The following is a 25,778-nucleotide window of genomic DNA, read 5'->3' as shown; positions in this document are numbered from 1 at the left end:
CATCATGTGCTCGGTAAAATACTCTAGTTGAAAAGCCTTGGCAGGCTTCAACATTACTTTACAGTATCCTGCATCTACCCTCGACAAATCTCCACAAATAATATTAGTAGTTAACATATGTTGCATAAACTTTCGGCATATGTTGATAGGAACTGGCACATGCCTACTAGCTGCTCAACCTAATGAAGCTTTTTTTGTTTATATTATGACCCCATTATTTAAAAATCCTAGCTACACCATTGTTTTTTTTTTTTTTTTTTTTTTTTTTTTTTTTTTTTTTTATCGAACAATTAGCTAGGTATCATTTTTAGGGTTAGGGTTGAAATTTTATGAAATTACACAACAAACAAAGACGAAATTAAGGGGGGAATCCAGGAACCTTTCTTGACTTGTTTATTAATTCTTAACCAAAAATTTGATTTAGAAGAAACTGAGTTGATGAGAATCAAAATATGAATTTCCATTAGAGTTGTTTACTGAAATTTTCTGAAATTGGAGTAGAAACATTGATTCCATATAAGTTGTTTCACTAATTACCAAAAGAAGGAAAAAAAAATTCATATAAGCTAATTCTATATAAGTTGTTTTTCAGAATGAGAGTAGAAAACCCTACATGACATTGAAAACGTGAAAGTAGCAGCTGAACCAATCTACTATCTATTACTAGGAGCCTCAAAACAATAAGATTCATGACACACATATCCAATTGGAGTACCTTTCTTTCAAGCATTTCTTATAGTTGAGACAATCTTTTGTCATGTCTCCCTCCTTATTGTAGAACATGCATTTGCACTTATCGGTATTTTTCCTTCCTTGTGTACTTAAGAAACACCGTTGCCTTTCTTGGCCTTTCCCTTCGCATGTTTCAATCTCTAAGGATAAGCTGAGCTTCAATGTCCCCTCCTGTCCATAATGTGCTCACACACTCGTAGGATTGTCGTGCTTCATGCTGGAAAGCTAATGCATCACGAACGATGCTAGCAAGTCCCTTATTAAGGGACAGTCTGATAACCATTTCATTTTCTATTTTTGGTTTTTACTTTTCATTATTTTGAAAACTAAAAACTGAAATCATTTTTTTACAACTACCTTCAGTTTTTTTTTTTAAATGAAAACTGAAAATCAAAAAAGTAAAAACTCAAGATCAAATTTTGAAAACTCAAGAAAGTAGTTTTCAATTTTCAAAACAGTGAAAACAAAAACTGAAAATAAAATGGTTATTAAATGGCCCTAAGCTCCTCATCTTTTTGCAGTCCTGGGATTGAATCCTCATTGCTGTAAGCATTAGATCTCTTCCGCTGCTTCATACAAGCCTTCTTCATGTGTACGAGCAGTGGTAGAGCCACCCTAAGACTAGGGTAGGCTCGGGCCTATCCTCAAATTGTATTTTCCTAACAACCTGTACTATCATTAATTAATTTTACCACTATCAACTTGAATTTGTAATTGTATTGGTTAGTGCAATTAACTTCGATCCAACAAATACAAAGCCATAAATTTTTTACATTAAAGGTTTGAAACTACAGTTCTATACTAATATTAGTTGATCATATTTTTTATTTCTTGCCTATATACAATTTTTCCATTTGCTTGCAAACTATTATTTTGGTTAATTTCTCATTTCCGTCTATTATATTATCTAGGGTAAATTACAGTTTACCACCTCAGGTTTGAGGTCTATTGCAACCTCATACAACATTTTCAAAACATTTCACTTTCATATCTCATGTACTATTTTATTTCAAAATAATACTTTCGTTAGATCTTCCAACCATTGGTCCGTTAAGAGCTGACATGGTTGCCACATTTATGCCACATGGCTGCTACATTTGTGTCACGTGGCTAAACACTTAATAAAAAAGTTTAAAATAATTAATTAAAAAAAATAAAAAACAGAACCCAGAAACCCATTTCCCCCGACCTCTCTGCTACTCCCACCCTTTCTTCCTCTATCTCCACCTCTCTCCCATGGCCAATTCACCCCAACCCAACCACTGACCCAAAATCATATCAACATAAAATCCATACCTCCCCTTTGTTGGATAGTGGCCAAATTAGGCTAGGAAACAAAACAATATTGATGAGGGAACATCATGATGAGGATTATGTTTCCTTGTTTTGTGGCTTGATTTGTTCCTTATTTTGTGGCTTGATTTGTTCCTTGTTTTGTGGCTTTTTCAAAGCCATAATTATTTGGCTTTCGGGTGGAAGAAAGGAGGAGAAGAAAAGGGGCTGATTTTTATTTAAATGCTTGCCGAGGGAGAAGGTTTGAAAAAAGGAAAGCATCCAAAGAGATGGTGAGAGCATTTGGCTCTACCATGGGCACGGGTGAGAGAAATCAAGAGAGCTAGAGTGAAAGGTCTCTTGTGAAAGAACTCTTGGGGTAGAGTGAGGCTCTTGGGAAAATTCTGTGAGTAGGTGTACAAGAGATATGGGATTGGGTTATGTCGATTTAACTCATGTGTAACTTGTACTGTTTTTCTCATAGTGAAGAGCAATATCTCTCCGAGGACATAGGCAGGTTTTTGCCGAACCTCGTAAATTCCTCGGTGTCTTTATTTCTTGTATTTTAAACTATTCAACTGTGGGTTTGTATGTTGGTGAAGATAATCAGCCAAGGCACAACACCCTTCCATTTCCTCCCATTCATCCACCCACCACCGCCATAAACCTCAAAAAACACCACCATGTCAATGTCGGTGTCCAAAGATTCCTCCAATTAAGCAACCTAAAGAATTTTTCTTCACCAAAACCCCAGAAGGGCCAACAGATCTCACAGCTTTGTCCATCTACATCAACCGCCCTAAACCGAAAAACCATAATTTTTCAAAACCCCGCGCCTAATTTTTCAGAACCCACCGTCCAATTGAAAAGGCAAAGGAAGATTTCACAAAAATCTTACCTCGCCGGAGAGTCTGAGGGTGGGGGAGAGGGAGAAGAAGAAAGTGGAGGAAAGGGAGAAGTTGGGATAGGGGGTTGCGGGGGAGGTTGGGGTGGGGGGTGGAGAAGAGGGGGTGGGTCGGGGGGGGGGGGGGGATGGTTTCTAGGTTTGATTGTTTTTTTTTATTTTTTAAATAGGATAAATATTATAACATTTAAAAAGCATAAAAAAAAAAAAAATTGCCACGTGACACAAATTTGGCAGTCGCGTCAACACAAATGTGGATCACATATTTGCCATGTCATCACTTAACGGTTTACTTAATAGATTTTTTAACTGATGTATGAAATTGAAATAAAATGATAACTAAATGTATGAAATTGAAATGTTTTAAAGATGTTGTAAGGAATCGATATCGACACCAAACCTGAGGGTGTAAAATGTAATTTACCCTATTATCTATGAAATCAAGAAGAGAAAATTTTTGGGAACTTAACGAAAAGCTCTTGGTACTGTTTACTTTAACGAAAAACCACATTTTTACATTAAAAAGTCAATTCTGGTACTATTCACTTTACCCTTTATTTTGTTTTTATCGTTAAAACTCAAAGTTTTAAAGTCATTTCATTAGTTTTCCTAAATTTTTTTCCTTTTTCCAAATTAGCTCAAAAAACCCTTCAAATGGTCTCATGCCTTAATGTTTTTAGAAAAATGTTCTCTTGGTCACTAAGAGAAAATGAATGCATGATTAGTTACCTTTGAATTTGATATCAAGAATGAAGAATAAATGGATGTGCTTTTAATAATGTTTATTTTCAACTCTTGATATAGTTGACCATGTATAATGAAGAATAAATGCATGGTCACTCTCACCTTAGAATTTGATACCAAGGCGACCAAAAGAACGAGATAGTTTATACATACATACATACATACATATACATACATACATACATATATATATATATATTATGTCCATTTTGATTTAAAGTGTGCCCCTCTTAACAAGAATTTCTAGCTCCATCATTGGATACGAGATTTGGGTGGTTTCCTCACGGAGTACAAGTTCTCATCAAACCTCCCTACTTTTCTTTCATTTTTTTTTTCATCACTCCCTCCTTTTCGAAACTAACACACCTTTTAATCTATTAAAATACAAATTCTTAGAAAACAAAATTTACGTTCACAAAAAATTGTTCATAGATAATGGAAAAAGAAAACCTTATTAACACCTGCGTGAGTGAAAAGCTACTTAATTACTTCTTGTCAAGCTTAATTATTAGTAATGTATTTTTTTTTTTAAATTCTTTTTATATTCTCCTTTTGATTTGTAATGCATTCTAGCTCCACCAACTATTATAAACACTTGAAAATGAGGGACTACAAAACTTACTTGAAGTGGAACTTTATTCCCGAAACTAAAGGATTAATATTCAAAAAATAAATAAATAAATAAAATAAAATTGTCATTATGGGTCTCTGAATTTGTCACAATGTTAAACAATGATCATTTTGAGTAAGTACATTAAAACTTATGTCCCATACTTGCCCCTCTAAGCTCATTATATTGGATAAAAGTTCTAAAATGGTATTACATTGACCATTTATCCACATGTTAACAAGTTTAGGACTAATACAAACGAAATTTTAGTTTAGGAGTAAAAGCTCTAATTGAACCAAAGTTTGAGTAGGGCTTCAAATTTCACTTAATGACGATCTTGTCGTATCCTATTACTAAATTTATCAAAATTCAATTTAAAATTATTGCAGGAAAATTAAACCAAATGCACGTTGTGTCCTAAAGTAGCAATTGGCCCAAAATGAGAAGAAAAAAAATATTTGCTTTGGATCTAGAGTTGGGTGCCAGCCTATTCTTGTGTTGTGATGTTTTGGACTTGTATATGATGAGACTAGCCAGAGTTGGCCCTGAGGGTAGTCGGAGTAGCTGACCGCCTAAGGCCCCCACTTCGGAAAGGCCCCCAATTTTTAGGCGAAACTAGGCAGGTCTGGACGGAGATAGGCGGGAGCTATGCGGGCTTATATGTAAACGCTAGAATCTGGAAATCTTTTGTTGCAGGGCCGGCCTCGCGAAGGGAAGAAGACAACCATATTCCCAACATCATTTTAATTGCACAATTTTACTTAAGATGATCCCACCATCTTTTTTTATAACTACACGTCTTCTCTCTTTTAAATAGTCTCCACCATCTTCGTTTTACTTTTTTTCTTCTCTCTTAAATATCACCTTTATGTTTACTTTTATGAGGTTTTATTACCCTATTTTAAGATCACACCACATATATCTTTATTATGTACCTAAAAGGTTAAAACTCTCACCTTTTTGAAAAATGACATTATTTAATATTCAAATTAATTAGTTCATATAATATATAATAAATTATTCAAATCCACCTCATCCGTCTAGGTTTGTATACGAAAATAACTATCCTCTGCACTCTAGTATTTTTCCTAGGTGTAAGATGTTGTCTCTGTAATCTAACCATTCATTCATTTATTGAACGTAATAAGTAACATTGTAACAATAGAAAAATGATTGGAATTTGGCATACTGGGTATGGACTTCTCTTTCGGTTTGAATTGGTTGAAAAATTAGATTATGTAAACTTAATAAGTGCATTTGCATCTAAAAATGCGAGACAGGTAATATTTGAGTAATGTTTGTATATCTTTTTTATTTTTTATATTAATTTTTAATGATATTTGATGTAATAGACTTTTCATGTATTTAATGATTTTTTTTACACATGTCAATGTATAAAAGGTCGGGAGTCAGAGAACTCTAGAGCCCCACTTCGAAGGTTAGCCTAGGGCCCCCAAATTCTTAAGGCCAGCCTTGGGACCAGGTCACGTGATGTAGTACCAGAATGTAAAACCTACACATAGCCTGTTCCATTGTATGAATATCTCTACAATGGACTTGTGTGCCTACATAAATTAATGAGCATCGATTTCTTGTGATAACGAATTGACATTTGATGTTGAAATACCTTATTGTAGTACCCTACATCCTTAGACTCACTTGTGTTACAGGGTACCTATTACATGCTATTATTATTATAATATTTTCAAAAATTATATACTTGTTTTACGGTGATGGGAACATCATATGCTTCCATGTTAGCTTCTCAATGTTGTGAGTATAAATCTCACATCGGACAAGGAAGGAACTTTGATGCGATTATAAGTTGTTGCAGGGCTACTATTGCCAATTAGCTTTATGATGAAACCTCAACTTTCTCCATAGTATGAAGATAGGTTGTCTAATGTGAAAAATCCAACAGTTACATGTGCCCCGCGTTAGCTAATATGTGTTGTTCACGTGTTAACTTCAAAACTCGCCACACGTATTTTGTATCAATTGATCGATTTTTTTAATGTGATTGAAACACCATAATGTGAGTTCATTTGTAAGTGTTCATTTACTAATGTTATATCTTTGAATCTAAATCGTCATCTGCATAATTATACGTAACATAATATAACATAAATCATTTAAGTACGAGAAATTTTTTAAAGTACTGGTATTCAAGTGGGTACTTCATTTATTATAACTAATACAAGTGAAGGAAAACGCAAAAATATATTATTTTTTCTACTTATATTATAACATGTAGAGTACAGCTTAAATAGCCTCCACTTGAAAATATCTCTACGCAAGAAATTTTTTTCAAAGTATAAACACATAAACCGGGGGACGTGTCGACTGCTGCACTGCAAGTGGCATTAGATCCAAGAATCGAAAAGACTCAACCAGGTCCATTGTACCATGATCTTGCCACATCATCATCCGGTGTCCATTTGAATGGCTTGATGGTTACTCTAATTGGAGAGAAAGAGCCACGCATAAAGGCTGAGGAGTCTTGGCTGACCAAGTAAAACCCTAAGATGACCAAACCAGTCGTCGACAGAAAATATGTTTGTCTCTCTAATAATAGCTGTAATCCCGAAACAGATTCTAAGCCACAGTCTGGAAATTTGAATGTGGACTTTCACAAACATTGATACAACGAGCCGCCGCACTTGCAGAAAACATCGATCATGTAAATTTGAGGAGTCGGTGCCCTGCCACGTGGCGGCACGGTTCGTACGTGGCTCATTGGCAGCCAAACTCTGAGTCGTCCTAGGAAACCCCAATCACACCTATGAGCCTGTGAACAACACGTTTGTTAAAGTAAAACCCCAACAAATACACCAAGGTAATATTGCGAATGTGAAAACTAAAATTAAAAGAGAAATTGAAAACAGAAAAAGAAAAAAAATGAAAAAAAAGAGAAAACTAATGAAAAATATTTGAAAACTTTAAGTTTTAAGGATAAGCACAAAATGAAAGGTAAAATGAATAATATCAGGATTGAATTTTTAATGTAAAAATATGATTTTTGTTTAAATAAATAGTAGCGAGAGTTTTTCGTTAAAATTCTACAAAAAAAGCTGAGAGTTGGGTGGGTTATACAATTGTTGTTCTTCATAGCCCATCTGTTCGGTTCTGTGTTTTGTGACCAACAAAAACTTTCTAAACTTAGAATATATACAAGAACAAACCCTTCTGAGCTGCCTCTCTCTCTCTCTCTCTCTCTCTCTCTCTCTCTCTCTTCAGCTCTCTATGAATTTCGCTTCTGTACAATCAAGCAGCAGTGTCTGCATATGTGAGTGTTTATCTTTTTGTTTGTTGATTTATATTGTTAATTTTTCTGTTATCTTTCTCTATATTTTGATCAATGTTGATGAGTTTCTAGTGTTTATTCAAAGATTTGATCTGGGATTTATTCTTGGTTTTCTAGATTCTCCATAATTAAATACTCTCTTTACAACAGAATTTAATTCTCTTTACCATACAATTTCTTAAAATTAGGTAATTTTTACCTTTTTTTTTTTTTTTTTTGGATACGATATTGGGAAGGGGATCCAAACTCAGGGCCTCCGGTGCAAGGAATTTTTTATGTCTTTCTTGGTTGAATAAAAGATCCGCCTGGTTTTGTTTTATTCCTTCTTCTTCTTTTCTTGATTTCCTCCATTCTTCGTTCTTTCTTGATTTCTTAATTTCCACAGTTTTTCCGGGTCAACCAATCCTTTTCGAGTAGATTTCCTCCACCTTTAGGAAAATCTTAGTCTTTCCCTAGAACAAAGCTATATATCTCAAGGATTTGTGATGTAACTTCGAGCACTGGATAATATTTTAATCGTATAAGATAATCATTAGGTGCCGTAATTCATCTCTACATGTTTATTAGTTGACTTAACAAACAAGCTAATGGCTACAGACGGCGCCGCTCTTTTATCACCTCTACAAGTTATTTTGTGTCTACGCGTTGTTTCCAGCATGTGTTTTGAATGGTCTCAAACACCTTCTTATATAGACATGCATATCTGTACAGATAGGAATTAATAACCTCCAGCAAATGCTGCTATCTCCTTATTGTAACAAAGCTGTTGCAAATTGTTCATACATCTTCTGAGCAGAAGAGGAAGAAGAAGATATGGAAATAATTTACCAGCCCTATTTTGATCCGGAGTTCGAATACCTCATTGAAAGAATCTATCCTCCATGGTACGTATATGAACATAAGTTTATTAATTTTGTGTTGGAAATTGCTGGAGAGAATCATATAATTGGGTTGGTTTGGAATCCGCAGGGTTTGTATCGATAATGACTCATACAAAGATTGCACGCTTGTGAAGGTTAGATCATTGTTCATATTATTTAATAAAGTCAATCATTTTTTTAGCCAATTAATTAGTCTATCTTTTATCTTGTTGGTGGGTGATGGACATGGGTTAATGGAACTTCTTTATCCATTTATTTTGTTTGTTGGGTTTTATTTTCTAGTGGCAAAGTGTGACACCCATAGATTTAAAAACAAAGGTCGTTGCTAGTATTGAATACGAATTTGCAATACTTGATAGGCCGAAGTTATCGACAAATAAATACTTATAGATACATGTCATGATCAATGATGATCATTAGAAACTAAAGACTAATTAAACAATTTAATCTAATTTAAAGTAATTAGCAACTAATCTAATATTAAGTAATTAGCAACCCACAATCCCACTCCTCTAATCCCAACTTGACCTGCATATAATAAAGAAAGAGGAGAGCTACAAAATATAAAGTAAGGAAAACTAATGAAAAATACTTGAAAACTTTAAGTTTGAATCAAAATGACAAAAAGATGTTGAAAGTGAATAGTATCAGAAGTGACTTTTTAGTAAAAATATTTTTTTCATTAAAAAATAACAACAACTTAAGTGTTTCGTTAAAATTCCCTATAAAATATACGGGAGACTATTCTGTGATGTCCACCGAGTGGAGGGCCACTAGAAAAGTAAGTATCAAATATTATTTGTTTCTAGAGAAAGAAGGTGGTAAGCTTTTGTTGTCGTCGTCATTCATTTGCCGTTTTGCTTTTCAGTTTCCACGTCAGAGTTAACAGTTCCATGCACGATTATCATCTTTGTTATAACTTTGTCTATCCATATGCAACTAAGTTCCTGGCATGCACTGGTAGAACCCTAACCAGATGACGTCATCCAGTTGTATAAAAACCATGTATAGAAAGTTAGAAACCCTTGAAATTTACAGGTTCAGTGAACTTTAAATCTGAGAAAATGACAGACGCATGCAGGAAGAGATGAAATTAGAGTTTTATGCATAATGTTGTTTTTAACTGATATTTTGCAGGTTGACAGTGCAAACAAGCACGGGATTTTACTGGAAATGGTCCAAGTTTTGACTGATCTTGATCTTCTTATTTCTAAGTCGTACATATCATCCGATGGTGGATGGTTTATGGACGGTAATTACACTCCCTAATCCCCTTTATCATTCTTCAAAATCATATATGCAGTCCTTTTGTTATATTCTAATAACATCATCGGATTTTATTACATAGAAACTACGTTTCTGAATATTTCTATTGAGGATCGGAGAATTTTGTATATAATTCTGATAACTTTCTGAGATATGTGTGTCATCAACGAGTACTATCTGCGGGATTTTCATGTGGGTCTGTTTTGATTGCATGGTTGTTGCAGTGTTCCACGTGACGGACCAACTCGGAAACAAAATCACTGACGAAAGCCTCATACTCTATATTCAGCAGGTTGCATCCCTCCCTCTCTCTCCCTCTCTCCCAATCAGAGAAATTTCTGTATGTGACGTTAGCACAACGCGGCGTGCCATACATATTCATCTAAATTATAGGCATAAAACTCAATGGGTAGTAGTAGTTTCGTAACACCATGTTGATAATCACATGGTAAAGTACAATACAACTTTTACTATATCTGTTATGTACTGATTTTTAGAGTGTAGTGATTCATTTTGGTTTCTTAATCTATCTATTTAAATTGAGCCTAACAAGTCGAGAGATTTTTCAGTGTATTGGAAACATGGTCAGGTACATAACAAGTGTCAGTATTTTTCTTGTTCAAGTGTCCACTTGAATAAACAGTTGGTTACCGAACCTTGTTTTTGATATACTGAAAATTTATCCAACAAGACTAGAGTCAGGTTTGTTTCATTGGGAGACATCCGACAAAATTGAAACGATGCATAGTATATAAAGCCAGGCAGCAAGTGCCAAACAAAACCCATAATCCCTAACATTTACAGTTCTAACAAATTTTATCATTTCACATCTCGACCTCATACTCTTCGTTCTGTTCTTTCCCTTGGTGTTAATTATAATTAACAAAATTCTTCAGGCACTGTGTGCAAGGAGAGGTGAGATTTCAAAACAGGCGAGAGTATGCCTACGAAGAGAAGTGACACCGGAACTGAAGGACTTGGCCATAGAGATGACCAGCAAGGACCAACCGGGACTCATGTCCGAAATATCAGCGATCCTTGTGGAGTTGGGCTGCCACATTACTGCTGCCATGGCTTGGACCCACAGTGCCCGGGCAGCCGTCATTTTATACATCGAAGACGGGCTGAAAGGAGGGCCAATTACGGACCCAGTAAGACTTGCGCACGTGGAGGAGCAGCTGGAGAAAGTGATTGAGGCCCATCATGAGGAGGGTGAGAAGAGGAGCGTAAAGCTGACCACCCCGGCAGGCGGCCACACCCACACGGAGCGGCGGCTACACCAGTTGATGTATGCTGATGACGACTACGAAAGCTGTCGTGGTTGCGACGGAGGTGGTAGTAGTGCACACAAGAGGGGTTGCGATCGGACACATGTGAACATCGAGAGTTGTAAGGAGAAAGGGTATTGGGTTGTGAACGTGAGAAGCCGAGACCGTCCTAAGCTACTGTTTGACACGGTGTGCGCCCTAACCGACTTGCAGTACATGGTGTTCCATGCGGTGGTTTCCTCCAGGGGCACCATGGCTGATCAGGTACACACTTTTCATTGACCTTGTACATGGCAACTGAAATCTGTCACGTTGTATGGTGTTTGATGTTTAAATACGAATGCTGGAATGTCGCGTCACAGGAGTATTTTGTACGGCACAAGGACGGATACACTTTGAACACAGAGAGTGAAAGACACAAGCTTACCCTATGCTTGATTGCTGCTATTGAGAGGAGGATCTCACAGGTATGTCAATTTATCCAACCGTTGGATCTTATGAAGCTTACGATTAAAAAATTGCATCTTTCTAGTGTTACTGAATTAAATTGTGAATAAAACATTTTGCAGGGATTGAGGTTGGACCTCTGTGCCAAAAACCAAGTGGGGCTATTATCTGACATCACGAGGGTTCTGAGAGAGTACGGGTTATCAATATCAAGAATCTCACTTGGAATACACGGTGAGAAAGCTGTAGGATCAATCTATGTCACAGATGCTTCAGGACACGATATAAGTCAGAGCACGGTGGAGATAGTGACAAAAGAGATTGGAGAATCCGTAATCGCAGTTCACAAATCACAGAAGTGGGCTCTTCAGGGTTCCTCGTCGAGGACGAGCCAGAAGGCAGCCGAAAGAAGAGAAGAAGAAGAAGAAGAAAGACCAAGATTTTCACTTGGAAGCTTGGTTTGGTCTCATCTGGAGCGTCTTTCCAGCAGTTTTGGACCCATAAGGTCATAAGTTGCTGTTAATTTCGTGGTACTTTAATGTGTTGTATGTGTGGTTGTGCCTGTAAATAAGTCTGTAATCAGGGTCTGCATCGCCGCTCTCCTCTTCGTAGCTTGAGCTTAGTTGATGTTTCATTGTAAAGCTTTGTCTTATTCTTTTTTGTGTATTTACTAGGAAAAAATGAACCCCAATCTCCACCCATGGGGCATTTATTGTACAGGTAAGTTTTCGTAATCGGATCTTCTCCACAGGTTTTTTTAACATCCACGTATGGGTAGCTACCATCATTACCACCGCAGCCACCACCATCAGTACGGGTACCAACTGGACATAACGAAAACCTGCCGAACCATCGTACTTTGTCCTTAACGTTTTCTTTTCCCTGTGGACATAATCTAAGATATGAAACAAATACGAAAGAGCATTGTTTAGCCCCTTACAGTAAAACAGCCATTTCTCTAACTGCAAATCGCAACATGTTGTGAAGTGAGTTGTAGCCAAACGCACGAATTTATGCGCCTCTCTGAATGAAAAGTTATAAACACGGAGATGCGCTCAATAACAGTAAACCACCATAACAGAAGAAAAACATGAGCAAATCACAGTAAAAGCTTCAGAGAACTCGAGCAACAAAAATGAATAAAACTCACGACTGTACATTAAACGGATTTGAACCTCACCCTATATAAGGTGCAAGGAAATCGTTATTCTGGAATACAAATTCGCTCAGTGAGGGCCGTGGCATTATGCCCCGATTAAAACATCTACTCATTAACATTTTACCATATTATCAGACTGATTAATGGAGGTTTATTCATGCGAAACTAATGCAAAACTAAGACAATATCAGAACACACCACATAAATCTTGGAAATGAAAATAACATTCGACCAAACATGAGAGATTAGTCCTTTCTCGGTATGCTTAGCATATGTCAGGTCACAAGCTATTATGATAACGAACTGCTTTAAACAATTAAACAGTGAGCTAATTTCATATGAATATATGTGATCACTCTTAGTCGATATACTTAACATCTCTCAGGATCCAGCAATTAACTTCATCAAGCAATTAAAGGCACATGCATCTCTAAGTTTCTTTCAACAAATGAGGAAACATTCATTACTATCTTAGTCTTATAAAAATCTTCAACTTTGGCCATCAACGAATTCTCAAAAAATCTAACGTCCTGGAGGGAACTATCAAGGATTAGAAGTAAAACCTCGGCAATTAAGGGTTCCAGCATTGACCAGAATGAGCTTAACAAAATATAATTTCAAATGTAACAAATCAAGATTATTGCACGTTGTTGTATCTCACTACATTCATAGACACATTCTTCACCAGAACAGTAATGCAGTATCAGGCTTTATGTACAATAATACAGTTTCCATAGCCAACACAATTTCATCATCTATTCACAATAATTAGGGATGAATGGAAAGAACAGGCCATATTAACCTAAAAAGGGTTATTATGAAGTCATCATATAACATCAATGTCTTCAATGTCAAGCCAGTCATTAGATTCTTTGGTCTCCGATTTACGAGCACTTACCTGGCCAGACCCAGAATGTCTAATCTCAACAGAGTTGCTGTCCCTATTCAAATCGGCAGAGGCTCTGCTAAGCTGAACCCAATCTCTTGAGTCTTTTGCCGAAGAATCAGAGCCAGATGTAACCTTCTTGTAACTTGATGGCGCATCTCCATCATCATCCTCAAGATCACTGAATGATACATCCTCATCATTCTCTATAGGGATGGAGGTTCCACCAACACCATCCATTTCTGAGGTTTCCTCTTTCAACCAATCATCACCATCATCCTCATATTTCTCATCCACGAATTTAGAGGAAGAATTAGAGAGTGGCAGCTGATATTTGGTCTTCTTCACAGGTCCTTCCTCAATAACAGGCTTGTCAATAATTTGGATTTCACTACTCTGGACCGGGTGCTTGTCTGTCTCGACATCAACTGCCTGTGGGAGAGGAGCTGATCTGGTGGTAGATGTATTGGGAGGTGCTAAGTCAGATTCAGCACTAGGTGGCACAGAAAGATGATGTTCTTTTGGGGAATCAGAAACTCCTTTCGCATAAATAGCGTCACTTCCTGAAATGTATGTCTCTGGCTTATCACTAGTTCCCTTCTTCAGCTGATGAGACAACATGCCTCTAGCTTCCACTATCTGCAGACATATAATCAAGTCAAGCAAACCATAGGTGCTCAAACAAAAAATAACTAAGCAAACAATGGCAATGAAAAAGAACAACGAAACAGGAGTGTTTGATCAATACTGCAATGAATCAACTCACCTTGGGTGTAGACAAAAGCTCAGCATCATGTTTACTGAGTCTAGGATGCAAGAGCACGAAGTAAATCATCCAAAAGTGAGCCTCACTCATATGCTCAGGGCACAGTTCAATTCTGAGAGCAGCCAACGATGGCGCAAGCCGTTCAACAGCCAGCGCATGCTCTTGTTGAACATCAGACAATTCAAAATCTGGAAAACCAAAACCCACAATGTTCTTATTTCGGCTCCATACAAGTTCTCAATTATTGATCAAACACATGAAGAAAAAGACGCACTCGGATTTTCGATATTCACCCAAAAAATTATAGTTTTAAGCCCTTAAATCATAACCTGAACTGAGATTTACCTCACTATACAATGCATTAAATTCAAAGCTGCAATTGAAACAAAAACGAATTGGAAACTCCACATGGGCAACACAAATACCTCAAATTGAACATTTACGAACACTCCATTGACCGCAAATTAACACTAATTTACAACAAGATAGCTAAATGATTCATGAAAACAAAGCACATTGAATTGAATTACCCAAAAAAAGGTAAAATCGAAGCAGAACATACCATCTGAATCTTCGTCGTCATCGGAGAGGGGGAAATCGAGCCAAGTCTCCGGATGCAAAGAGATATTCCTGACGAACGCAAGAACTTCCCCGGTCACACCAAGAGCAGCACCAGCTGCCTTCGCTTCCTCTTCGGATCCAAACTGCAGCAAATTCGACGCGATCTTAGTGAACTCCGAAACCCCTATGTTACTCGACAGCTTCGAGATCCCGGTCTTGAACTTCCCGCCGATCTCCGCGAAGTCGCTGCGGATTCCGGCGATCACGTCCTCGTCGGAGGGTTCCAGATCGGAGGGATGGGCCGGGTCGGACGGGTTGGGAGCAGGAGGGGTGGTGGGATCAGGAGGCGGGGCAAGGAAGGACGCGACGCCCCAGAACTGGCGGGTTAGGGTATTGGTGAGCTCGGAGATGTCACCTTTGACGGTGGGAGCTGATGGTGAACCTGATTCGGGTCGGGTTGAATTTGGGTCTGTGTCATTGTTGGAGCTAGGGTTTGGGCCGTGGTAATCGCCGTCGTCGTCGTCGAGCTTGAGCGAGTTGGCGATGGATTTTGCCAGCCATGACATTGTGGACGGAAGAGATGATCGGCGATTCGGAAGTTGTGTGAGCCCAAAGGCTAATGATGGTGTTCCTTCTGACTTGCAGAGTCGACCTTCTATAACTGGGATATGAAGTCTCTCTTACGTCGTCGTTTTAATTCATCTTAATAAGTAATCTTTGTTTTTATTTATTTTAGGGTATATTTTAATTATTGTAGTTCGTCTCTTAAATTTTAAATTTAGTTTTTTCTACATATAAGTTAAACGTCTTAAATTCATTTTATTGTGTTGAAAAATAAAATTACATTAACAAACTTTCAACATAACCTGGCCCAATTATATTGTCACAAAAAATCATGAATTCTATTAAGGGAATAAAATGATTCAAGATCATCGATTTTAGCTTTAGTATATTCTAAATAAGCAAACGCATCAACTACAAAAAAAGAATTAAATGAATCAAGATCACCAACTTTAGCTTTAGAATCTTCTAAATAAGCAAACGCATCAACTACAAAATTAATTTTCATCAAGCATAAAACCAAACTTTGTAAAAGATGAAATTCAGTGATGGATATCTTTGCAAGTAGTGGATTGTCGTGGTGGCTAAGACTTTCCTTTTTAACTCATTGCGTTTCAAATTCAAATCCTCAACCATCCCAAACTACAACATCATCGCACAACATTGCAAATTCAGCTAGCTCATGAGCAATTTGATTACAACTCCTAGGAACATAAGAAGTTGACCCTCTTTATCTTGTCGGTTTCTCTCTCTCTTTCCATACAAAAGTCAAGCGTTTAGGGAGGCTAATTTTGTGACCAATGTCATAACTTCCCTTAATAATTCATCTCAATCTCCATCTTTGTAGATCACATTCGATTATTAAAATATTAAACTAATAGAAAAACAAACAAAATTATATGTGTAATATTGAAACTAATAATTAAGCTCAATCTTTGAAAGAGAAAAATAATTAAAGATCCCTAAGCTCAAACTCAGCAAATATCCAACCTTTGTAACAAAATGGCCTTATTAGACAGATTGCCGTTTCTACAACCTTACAAAACAAAAAAAAACCTTATTTATTTATTTATGAACAAACAATATTATCTACATAGAGAGGGGGTGAGGTTAGACTCATAATAGATTAGCAATAATGTGGTTCAAATTTGCTTTTTGCGAGAATCGAACCTAAAACCTCTCACTTAAAGCAACTCCACCGTGGGAGTTTGCTTGGGGGACAGGCTAGGAAAAAGGGCCCGAGAGCCCAGCGTGATTGCTCTAGCATGGGGAGCCCAATGGATAGTGGAGGCCCGAGCACCAAGCCTGTGAGGAATTATCAGCCCGCGAGCCCGAAGTGGATCTAATGCAGGGTTGACGTCATCCAGGCGTCAGCCCAATTTTTTATTTTTATTTTTTTGTCAGGTGCGTGCACCTCACCCATGTCTGGGGGCCCGTCACCCAACACGGTTTCAGCGCCTGGGGCCTGCGGCGCAGTTTCAAAAAGTTACCATTGGGAAGCCACGTGGCTTCCCATGGTCCGTTGGATCTCAACGGCTATATAATGTGGACCGTTCGATTTGCAATGGTAAAAAAAAAATAAAAAAATCTTATTTAATATCAACCGTTGGATCTGAGATCAATGGTTGATATTATTTTGCTTTATAAATTTAAAAAAAAAAGTAGTTTTAAAATTCAGAAATGTTACCGTTGTGCCACGTGGCACAATCTGGAGTGTTGAAATTCAATTTTTTTAAATCCAACGGCAGGGATTAATTAGTTGAATAAAAAATTAAAAAAATTGTGAAAAATGAATAAAAATCCGAAAAAAAAAAATTGAAATTTTTTTTAAAAAAATGTTTTTACTTTTCTATAAATACCTTCTCATTATCATCTACCACCATAATTTCATATTTTCTCAACCACTTTCAACCACATTCCTATCTTTCTCTCAAAGTTTCAATTCAATTTTTTTTCAACAAAATTACTACTGATGTAGGTATGAATTGGACGCTTCTTGAAGATATTGCGTTGTGTACTAGCTGCGTTGAAATTGCTCATAGTTCGCTTACGGGTAATGAGATGCAGTTGCGAGAAATGTGGAGTCTTATTTATACCAATTATGTTGAGAAAATGAGTGGGAAAAGAACCAAAGAATCGATATCCAGTCGTTGAAAATTACTTAGCCAATTGTTTAGTACGTGGAGAGACGCCTTGACACAAGTCAGTACTAGTATTCGAAGTGGGGAAAATTACGCGGATCAGGTAACAATATATTATTTATTTGTTTGTACTATACCCAAATTTACATTATAATTATTTGTTTGTATTATTTATTTGTTACCTACTTTCATTATAATTATTTCTTATCCCACATTGTGTAGCAACGTCAATTGTTTGTATTATTTATTTGTTACCTACTTTCATTATAATTATTTCTTATCCCACATTGTATAGCAACTTCAAGCACAAGCTTGGTATAATGCCAAAACCAAAACCAAAAATAAATCATTCAACCGGTGATAATGTTGGAATATTGTCAAAGATTGTCCTAAATTCAAAGTTGTGCATGTCGGTCCAGAATTTTTCATAAACAGCACCCCTCTACACTCCACACCTGATCATGGCTTGCATGTTCATGAAGATGAAGCATAAGAAATGCCCAAAACGCCCCCCCTGAACAAGCATCGGGATTGACCCGTTATCCAATTAGGCATCAAGGTAAGAAGGCTTCAAAGAGAAAAGGGAGTGCTTCAAAGAATGATTATGCAAAGTATATGGAACAACTTGCTCGCCAAGGTGAATTGACTTTGGCATGGGAAATGGCGAAATTTGAGGTTGATAAGGCTAGAGATATGGCAAATATTGCAGTCATTGAGAAAGCATTTCAAGCTAATGAGAGAGAAAGAATATGTCAATGAGATCATGACATTATAAACACGCCTTTAGAAGGGAAATCTCCAAATTCTAAATATTTTTGGAGGTTGGAGAAAGTGGAAGTGGTGCGAAGGAGGCGTGCAAGAGAAGCGAGAGCAAGAGGAGATGGTCCTAGTGCGACAAGAGAAGATCATCCTAGCACCACAAATTGTTTAAGTGATGATAAATAGAGTACTTTTTGTAATCGGAGCCCATAATTTTCCGATCACTTTGGGTTGTAATTTCTTATTTATTGAATAGAGTACTTTATGTTGTTTCCAATTTATTGATTTTAGTACTTTATTTAATTTGGTAATTTATTTATACTAAGAGAATCTTTATTCAAAAGACATTTAAACACACCAAATAAAATTACATAAATATACCAAATAACAAAAAACTCACTAAATGAACTAAAAGAAACACACCAAATAAAATTAAATAAACACACACACAAAAAAAAAAAAAAAAAAAAAACAACAAACAAACAAACAAACACACTAAATGAACTTAAGTATCTTGAACTTGTTTCAATTCTCACTGGTGCTCTATCAAATCAATTTGTCGGGCATTGTGCATATATGGCCTTTGATGTGCAGTTTATTGTTGAATGATCAATTCATTGTAACGTCCATCCCTTTCTAATGGCTCATGTTGCACGGGTTCTTCACTGGTGTCATGAGCACAATATATACATGTTCTTGAATTGTTCATCATGTCTGGCTCATATTCATTAACAGCATCATAATCGTACTCATGTTCCACAATCATGTTGTGAAGAATAATGCACGTCATCATAATGGATTAAAGTGACTATACATCAAACAATTTAGCAGCACCCTTGACGATCACCCAGCGAGCTTGGAAAATACCAAAACAACGCTCCACATCTTTCTTGCACCCCTCTTGATAGCTTGTAAAGTGTTTTTCCTTTGCACTTCGCGGATGTGGCACTGTTTTGACAAATGTTGACCACCTTGGGTAAACGCTGTTTGATAGGTAGCATGGCTCGTCGTACATATGTCCATTGACGCAGTACGTGACTTTTGGTGTCTTTCCTTGCAGGACATCGTTGAACATTGGGGATTGGGTAAGGACGTCGAGGTCACTTTGAGCTCCCAGAACCATGAAAAAGGTGTGCCAAATCCATGTATCAAAAGATGCCACCGCCTCCAAAATGATACTTTTTGCTCATTTTATGTCCCCATAAGCGCCTTGCTGTGCACTTGGACAATTTTTCCACGTCCAATGCATACAATCGATACTTCCAATCATCCCAGGAAAACCTTGCATCTCGCCCTTCTTCAGAAGCTTTTGCACGTTCATGTTAGTAGGTTTTCAGAGGTACTCTGCAGTGTATATAGATTCGATTGCTGTGCAAAACCTTATCAGGGATTCAAGAATGGTTGATTTCCCTGTCCTCGTTATCTTATCCACTTGGTTTGCAAATGCTCCATATGCAAGCATCCGCAAGGCAGCAATAATTTTTTGTTGGGTAAGAAGACCCATAACACCAAAAACATCATTCTTTTGCACAAAGTAAGAATCATGGTTGCAAATAGCAATCCTGATTTTGTTGAACAAATGTTGTTCCATTCTAAAACGACGTCTAAAGTACGTATCAGGGAATGCACTATTACGGACAAAATAATCGTCCAAAAGTTCCGTACCTCATCATTGCCTGCTTCTATCAAGGTTTCCGGAACGGCTAGGCCTGCAGATCTGACCTACATCTTGGATGACTCGACGGGAATGTGAGGTTCTTGCCATTCTTGCTTCTTCATCTCTCCTTCTACACTCCTCATCCTCTTCCATCTCATTTTGGGTCATCTGGAGATTGAACATTCCTTCTGATTGGTTAAACAATTCTTCCTCTTACTGATCGATTCCCACAATATCCTTGAAGAAGAAGACATTGTAAAAATGAACCAGAAACTATGAATAATGATAAAGATTTTGGTGAAGAAGGAAGTAGAAACTATGAATAATGATAGAGATCTTGACAAAATTGGTGTGAGATTTGTGAGGATGGATGGTGGATTATATGGAAGATTAAAAAATGATTAGGTTGTAGATAATGCCACGTGGCATGCCATCATTCATTAAAAATCTGATGGAAATCTATTCTCAAAGATTGTAAACAGATTATGACACGTGGCGCGATGTGATTGGTTAATAATCTTATCGGAAATCCATCACCAATAATTGTATTTTCGGATAATGACACATGGTGCAATGAGTACGATTAAAAATCTTATCAGAAATCCATCATCAATAATTGTCTTTTCGGATTTTATGACAAGTGGCGCAACAAGAATGATTAAAAATCTTATCCGAAATTACAAATAAAATTATTTTTTTATTATTTTATAACTCTTCGGATAATGACACGTGGTGCAACAAGAACAATTAAAAATCTTATCTGAAATTATAAATAAAATTATTGCCTATTGTCAGGGCTACTGAAGTGCAACGGTAGAGATGCAAAAGGTGATTACTGTTCATTAAGGGCAGTTACTATTCACTGGGTGGATAGCATAGTGTATTACCTGGGGGGTTCCCACGCTGGAACTGCTCTTACAAGTAATTTCAGTAACAATATACAGTAATTGAATAAAATACCTTTGCCTTCTCTTCTTTTTTATTTTCTTATGTCCAGTGATTTTCTTTGTTTCTAGGTTTGCTAAAGCTCCAGAAGCTACTCGAATGGATTGGTCTACATTCACCAAATATTTCTTTTGGAACAGACGTACTCTTGTTATCATCTTGCTTCTTGTTGATGCTAGTGTTCCGCCTCAAAAAACCGACCTTGATTGCGCTAATTTGCTTGGACGTAACAATGTACACTGCTCTCCGATATGAAATACCTTTCTGTTAGCCATCATAAAAAATTGCTCATAATTTGGGTGCTCTTTCTGCTTTTAGATACCAATGACTTTTGTCTTCACCAAGTGTGACAAAATAAGGGCCGGCAAAGGTAAAAAGGCAGATGAGAATCCCAGGGATTTTCAGCAGTTTATCAAAGAAAACTACCATGTATGCACCTCCCGTGGATCATGACTAGCAGTGTAACTGGCTTCGGCAGGGATGAACTTTTGCTCCATATGTCACAACTTAGAGACTATTGGGATCAATAGCTCTGCATGACCATAACACTGGCTGATTTCTCCTCAACTTCAGGAGGGACACGAAGAACAAGGAACTTCTACTCGTCTGCGATAGTTTCACTTTTTTGTGCTAACAGTTTCTGTTACTCGTTACCGTAAACTTTCGGGAAGAATTCCTCGGCTAAAAGTAATTCAGATTTGTAATTTTGGCTGTGAAAAGATGTACTGTTCTTTGTGTATATATAGATGAATGATGTTTTTAGATTATGCAGAAGATATTCAGTTTCAATTGTGCTCTTATCTATATGGAATTGATAAGCATCTTATACACCTCTGTTTAATTTTATCAGTTGTTTTGTTTGATTTATTCAATTTGATGATCAGAAATAAAAGATGAGTGTGAAATTCAATTCCGATTTATCTAATCAAATTCAGGCTTTGTGTCCTTCCCAATGAGGTTGAGTTGTTGAAAGTTTTGAGTTTCTTTTCAGAAGTGTTTTTGAATTCATCATCTAATACCCTGACAGCATCTCAAGTGAGAGAACTAAATTGGGATACTAGTTATTTCTCTTTTTGAATGGTGCAGTCCACCTTCAAAAGATGTAAAAAATATGTAATCTACATTTTTTCTTTTTACATCTTTCAGCCAAGATAGGTTGTTTACATTTTTCTCATTGGAAAAATTTCCGACCCACCAGTGTAAAATGTTCGAACATTTTGCATCTTCATAACAAAAATACACACAAAACACAGACCAAAAAAACCAAAAGACTTTTCAGTGACCATGTAGGACAGACTCACATCCACCTGTTTGCAGCGGCCGGTCATTTGAAAAACTTTTATGGTGGCAAATTTGAATCATTGTTGCGTTAGTGGCAATCGTGGTTACCGATCTGCAAGACTGCGACTGTATTGTACATCTGTACCCCACCTGCCAATGTGGTAATATCAAGGTGAATGGTGACCATAATACCGCATTTTAATAAAGAGTGATGGAGTTGCCAAGATTTTGTAATAGTGGGGTCATGATAAATAAACTTTCATTAATAATAAAAAAATACATGTGGTTGGTAATTATGAGTCTTAAAAGAGGAAGATGACAACCTTAGGTAGAAACCTAAAAGAATTTCAAAAGGTTCACATAGACATGTGAATGAGAAACTTTAAAGCTTTATAAAAGTTAAGGGTGTAGTTAAGTTAGAATTTAGAAGGATTAATTTGTTAGGGATGCATTACAAAAAGTTGAATAGAGACTCGAAAATGACTAGAAGTAAGACATTTAGAGAACTTTCAAAAAACAAATTGAAAAGCTATCATTTGAAAGTCCTTTGCTTAGAACTCATTTGGCATCTAAGATTTGAATGAATTCAGTAACTCATAAAATTTAAGGTTTATTGAAAGTAGATGTGATTTATTTTTATTTTTATTTTTATTTTTTTGAAGAAATTAGATAGGATTTGAATGAATTCAGTAACTTATAAATTCAAAGTTTATCCCTTATAACCCTACTATGGCAGGGATTTGGATAATAACTTTCTTTAATGGGTAATCCATTTTCTACCTTCAAGTTAGATCAATTTTTTTCATTTCTCCTTTCAGTATGTCTTAAATATAGTGGGTTATCTAATTTCAATTCAATTTTAGACACCAAATGAGACATTAGTTTTATGCATTTATAATTGTTTTAGTACTAGATTTTAAGTGCTTGAGTAATTACCAATAAGGGTTGGCTCTGTTGGTAAGGCCTCTGTCTTATATGTCACTCCACCAAGGTTTGATTTCTGTTGCCAGCGGTCTTCGTTGGTGCGCAATCTTTAAATTCTCATGAAAATTCGTATCGGTGATAGCTACCGTTTGGTACGTGGGATGAGACAGAACGAAGTGGGACGAGGTGTTTCGTCCCACCTTTGGTGCGCCTAAAATGGGTGGAACGTGCTGTTCCACGGGGCAAGTTTTGGATGAATTTTTGTTTCGCCTTACCCCTTAGAACGACTCGTTTCACATCCGTGGAACACAAAATTATAACATTTTAAGACAAAAATGCCCCTCTCACATTGTCTCTTTCCTTAGATCTCAACCTCTCTATCTCCTTCTTCTTCCTCCTCCCTTCCATCTGAGCCCTAGTTTTCCATGGCATCTCTCATTATTCAGAAAATGGGGAAGCCATCAAAGGCAAGAAATATGAGAATTTGGGGAAGGGAATGGTAACCCTCGTCCAAATCGCCTTCATCGTCGACCGATACCTCTGCGACAACAACTATTTGGTAACCCACTCTCTTTTAAGAACCGAAGCTTGGTCCCTCATCGCCAAATTGCCGATTCGAGAGGTACCCACTTGGTTTTTCCCGACGATTTGTTCGAAATCGGTTTGAAAGATTTCTTATTTGTCTGATTTATGATTTGGGTTTTTTTGTTTTTTGCAGGCGCCGAAGAATTTTTTAAGCGTGATGAACACTTACAATGTCGGCGGAAGCCCCACAGTCTCTGCACCTCTGGCTGTGGTTTCGAAGTCGATGCTTATGGCTACTTCGTCTCACCCGTTTAACGGATCTACTGTAGTACAATCCTAAGCCTCCCCGTTTGGTTGTTTGCTTTGTGTTTGAAAAATTGCATGAATGAATTGAGAAATCTTGTGGAAGTTTGCATGTTTAGTGAGCTTATATGCTTCATCTTGAACTCGTAGACTATACATTTTTTTGCCTTAACTAGTTATTTGAACCATTGATGGCTACAATATACAATTACAGGTAATAGCTTATTGTTTTTGTTTGTGTTTGAGAAATTTGTTGCATTCATTGAGAATATAGTGAAAGTTGTACGTGACCTTTGATAGCTTAGATGCTTCAACTATCTGACTGTTTGTAGGAATGACTATTAGGCTAACATGGTACTGGAATTCCTGCAGAAGATTTCTAATCGTGTTAACAACTTAACAACTTAAGAGTTGCTATATCATTAGATAACACATGGTGCACTGCTATTTTATTAGCTCAAATGATAGGAATTGTATTCTTTAGCATTAAACAGTGGGTTTAGTATGGATGTTGAAGTGATTGATGTCGAAGGAATGATGCATTGTGGAATAGCAGAGAAATGATTGGCTTTAATCATTATACAATGCTCGCACTCAATGGGTACCTGTGTATTTCTAGGATTCATTTTTTGCTGCTATATCTCCCAATCAAGAGTATAATGGCTCCTTTTTTGAAGGCTATGTGAATTAATAGACCACTTTACCATTGTTCTTTAGGCAATATGAAAGAGCATTGGAGAACTGGTTTGAAAGGGAAATGGAAGCAAACTTTTCTGATTGTGATTTGTGTAGTTTTTCTGTTTTATTATTACTTACCAATGCTCTTTGCTTTTTGTTTTTGGGTCTCCATGTATGTTGTTGCAGCACATTAGGTCTGTTGGGATTGTAGGGATATAAGTTAGTTGTTTACTAGCTTATGAGTGAAGCAAAGAATACTTGTATAAATAACAAAACACCTCTCTCTCTGTAATTCATTCATTGTTCAAGGAACACAATCTTTAGTCATTCAATTTCTCTCTAAATTTTCTGCCATTGTTTTTCGTTTTGCTTCTTTTGCAATCTCCAAAAGCTAATCATGGTATTGTTACGTGTTCAAATATGAACAAGTTCTAAAAAAAAACAAGACTCCCATCTCGTCCCACGCATAAATATTGTACCAAACAACAGACAGAGCAGGGGTATATCTTTTGGTTCCATTCCGTCCAACGTGTACCAAACATAGAATGGAACAACCGTCATGTTCTGTCAAACGTGTACCAAACATAACATAGAACCTCTATTTTGTCACATTCCGTCTGCGTTCCAAACGGTACCTTAGGTGACATGTGAAACCCTTTCAGCTCGAGGTTGTCGGTATGCCCTGGCGCTAGTGGTAAGAATAACCAATCCTCTCCTAAACATTTGTTACAAAAAAAAAAAAAAAAAAAAACGGTGCTTGAGTAATTCATCAGTAGTGAACTTATATTGTATAAAAGTTAGGACAACATAAGAATTTACACATATTAATTTCTCAACTAAAATGGTATCATGTGATACACTCTTAACACACTTTAACACTTGAACAGATCTTGTTTAAGTGAAATGTGAGTTAAGCATTTGCGTGGAAGTTCATCAAATTCTGCATAAAGAATTCAGAAATGTACGCTCAATTAATAATTTCCTTGATTTCATAATTAATTTTACATTAACAATAACAGGAATTTGGCCAAGCTTGTCTGCAATAATGCAAAGCCACTCACATTATCACATACAGCCCATAGCTATGTTCTTATTATACTAGGAGGCTAGGATGCTAAAAACCAGAACAAAAATTAATTAAAAATGCTACAATTTTAAGAAATTGGGCTCGCATAATAATACAGTTTGGGATTTTAAACTAGTC

General features: G+C 36.7%; 2 protein-coding genes across 2 annotated transcripts; one reads left to right on the top strand and one right to left on the bottom strand.

The window, feature by feature from the left end:
* Window positions 1-7,457: 7,457 nt before the first annotated feature.
* On the top strand, window positions 7,458-12,189 carry LOC137748533 (ACT domain-containing protein ACR1). The gene is made up of 8 exons (XM_068488700.1): window positions 7,458-7,548; window positions 8,278-8,450; window positions 8,536-8,581; window positions 9,585-9,699; window positions 9,938-10,005; window positions 10,610-11,245; window positions 11,344-11,448; window positions 11,551-12,189. Exons 2-8 carry the CDS (start codon window positions 8,380-8,382, stop codon window positions 11,938-11,940), a joined length of 1,431 nt encoding a protein of 476 aa, XP_068344801.1. The 5' UTR covers window positions 7,458-7,548; window positions 8,278-8,379; the 3' UTR covers window positions 11,941-12,189.
* A 1,026-nt stretch (window positions 12,190-13,215) lies between these two features.
* Window positions 13,216-15,494, bottom strand: LOC137748532 (uncharacterized). Its single transcript, XM_068488699.1, has 3 exons — window positions 14,802-15,494; window positions 14,240-14,427; window positions 13,216-14,112 (listed from the first exon to the last, which is right to left on the bottom strand). The coding sequence occupies exons 1-3, from the start codon at window positions 15,364-15,366 to the stop codon at window positions 13,414-13,416; spliced, it is 1,452 nt and encodes a 483-aa protein (XP_068344800.1). The 5' UTR covers window positions 15,367-15,494; the 3' UTR covers window positions 13,216-13,413.
* Between the last annotated feature and the right edge of the window lie 10,284 nt (window positions 15,495-25,778).

The sequence above is a fragment of the Pyrus communis genome, chromosome 10, assembly GCF_963583255.1.
Source record: "Pyrus communis chromosome 10, drPyrComm1.1, whole genome shotgun sequence".
In the NCBI taxonomy this organism is placed as follows: Eukaryota; Viridiplantae; Streptophyta; class Magnoliopsida; order Rosales; family Rosaceae; genus Pyrus; species Pyrus communis.
Note: the sequence above shows the minus strand (reverse complement) of the source record. Positions and strands in the feature narration are given on the sequence as shown.

Coding starts and splice junctions, on each gene's coding strand:
- LOC137748532 (XM_068488699.1), bottom strand. CDS start 15,366: ATGTCATGGCTGGCAAAATCCATCGCCAACTCGCTCAAGCTCGACGAC. Junction 14,428..14,801: donor TGACGACGAAGATTCAGATG/GTATGTTCTGCT, acceptor TTGGTTTTCCAG/ATTTTGAATTGTCTGATGTT. Junction 14,113..14,239: donor AGCTTTTGTCTACACCCAAG/GTGAGTTGATTC, acceptor ATATGTCTGCAG/ATAGTGGAAGCTAGAGGCAT.
- LOC137748533 (XM_068488700.1), top strand. CDS start 8,380: ATGGAAATAATTTACCAGCCCTATTTTGATCCGGAGTTCGAATACCTC. Junction 8,582..9,584: donor AAGATTGCACGCTTGTGAAG/GTTAGATCATTG, acceptor GATATTTTGCAG/GTTGACAGTGCAAACAAGCA. Junction 11,246..11,343: donor GGGGCACCATGGCTGATCAG/GTACACACTTTT, acceptor GTCGCGTCACAG/GAGTATTTTGTACGGCACAA.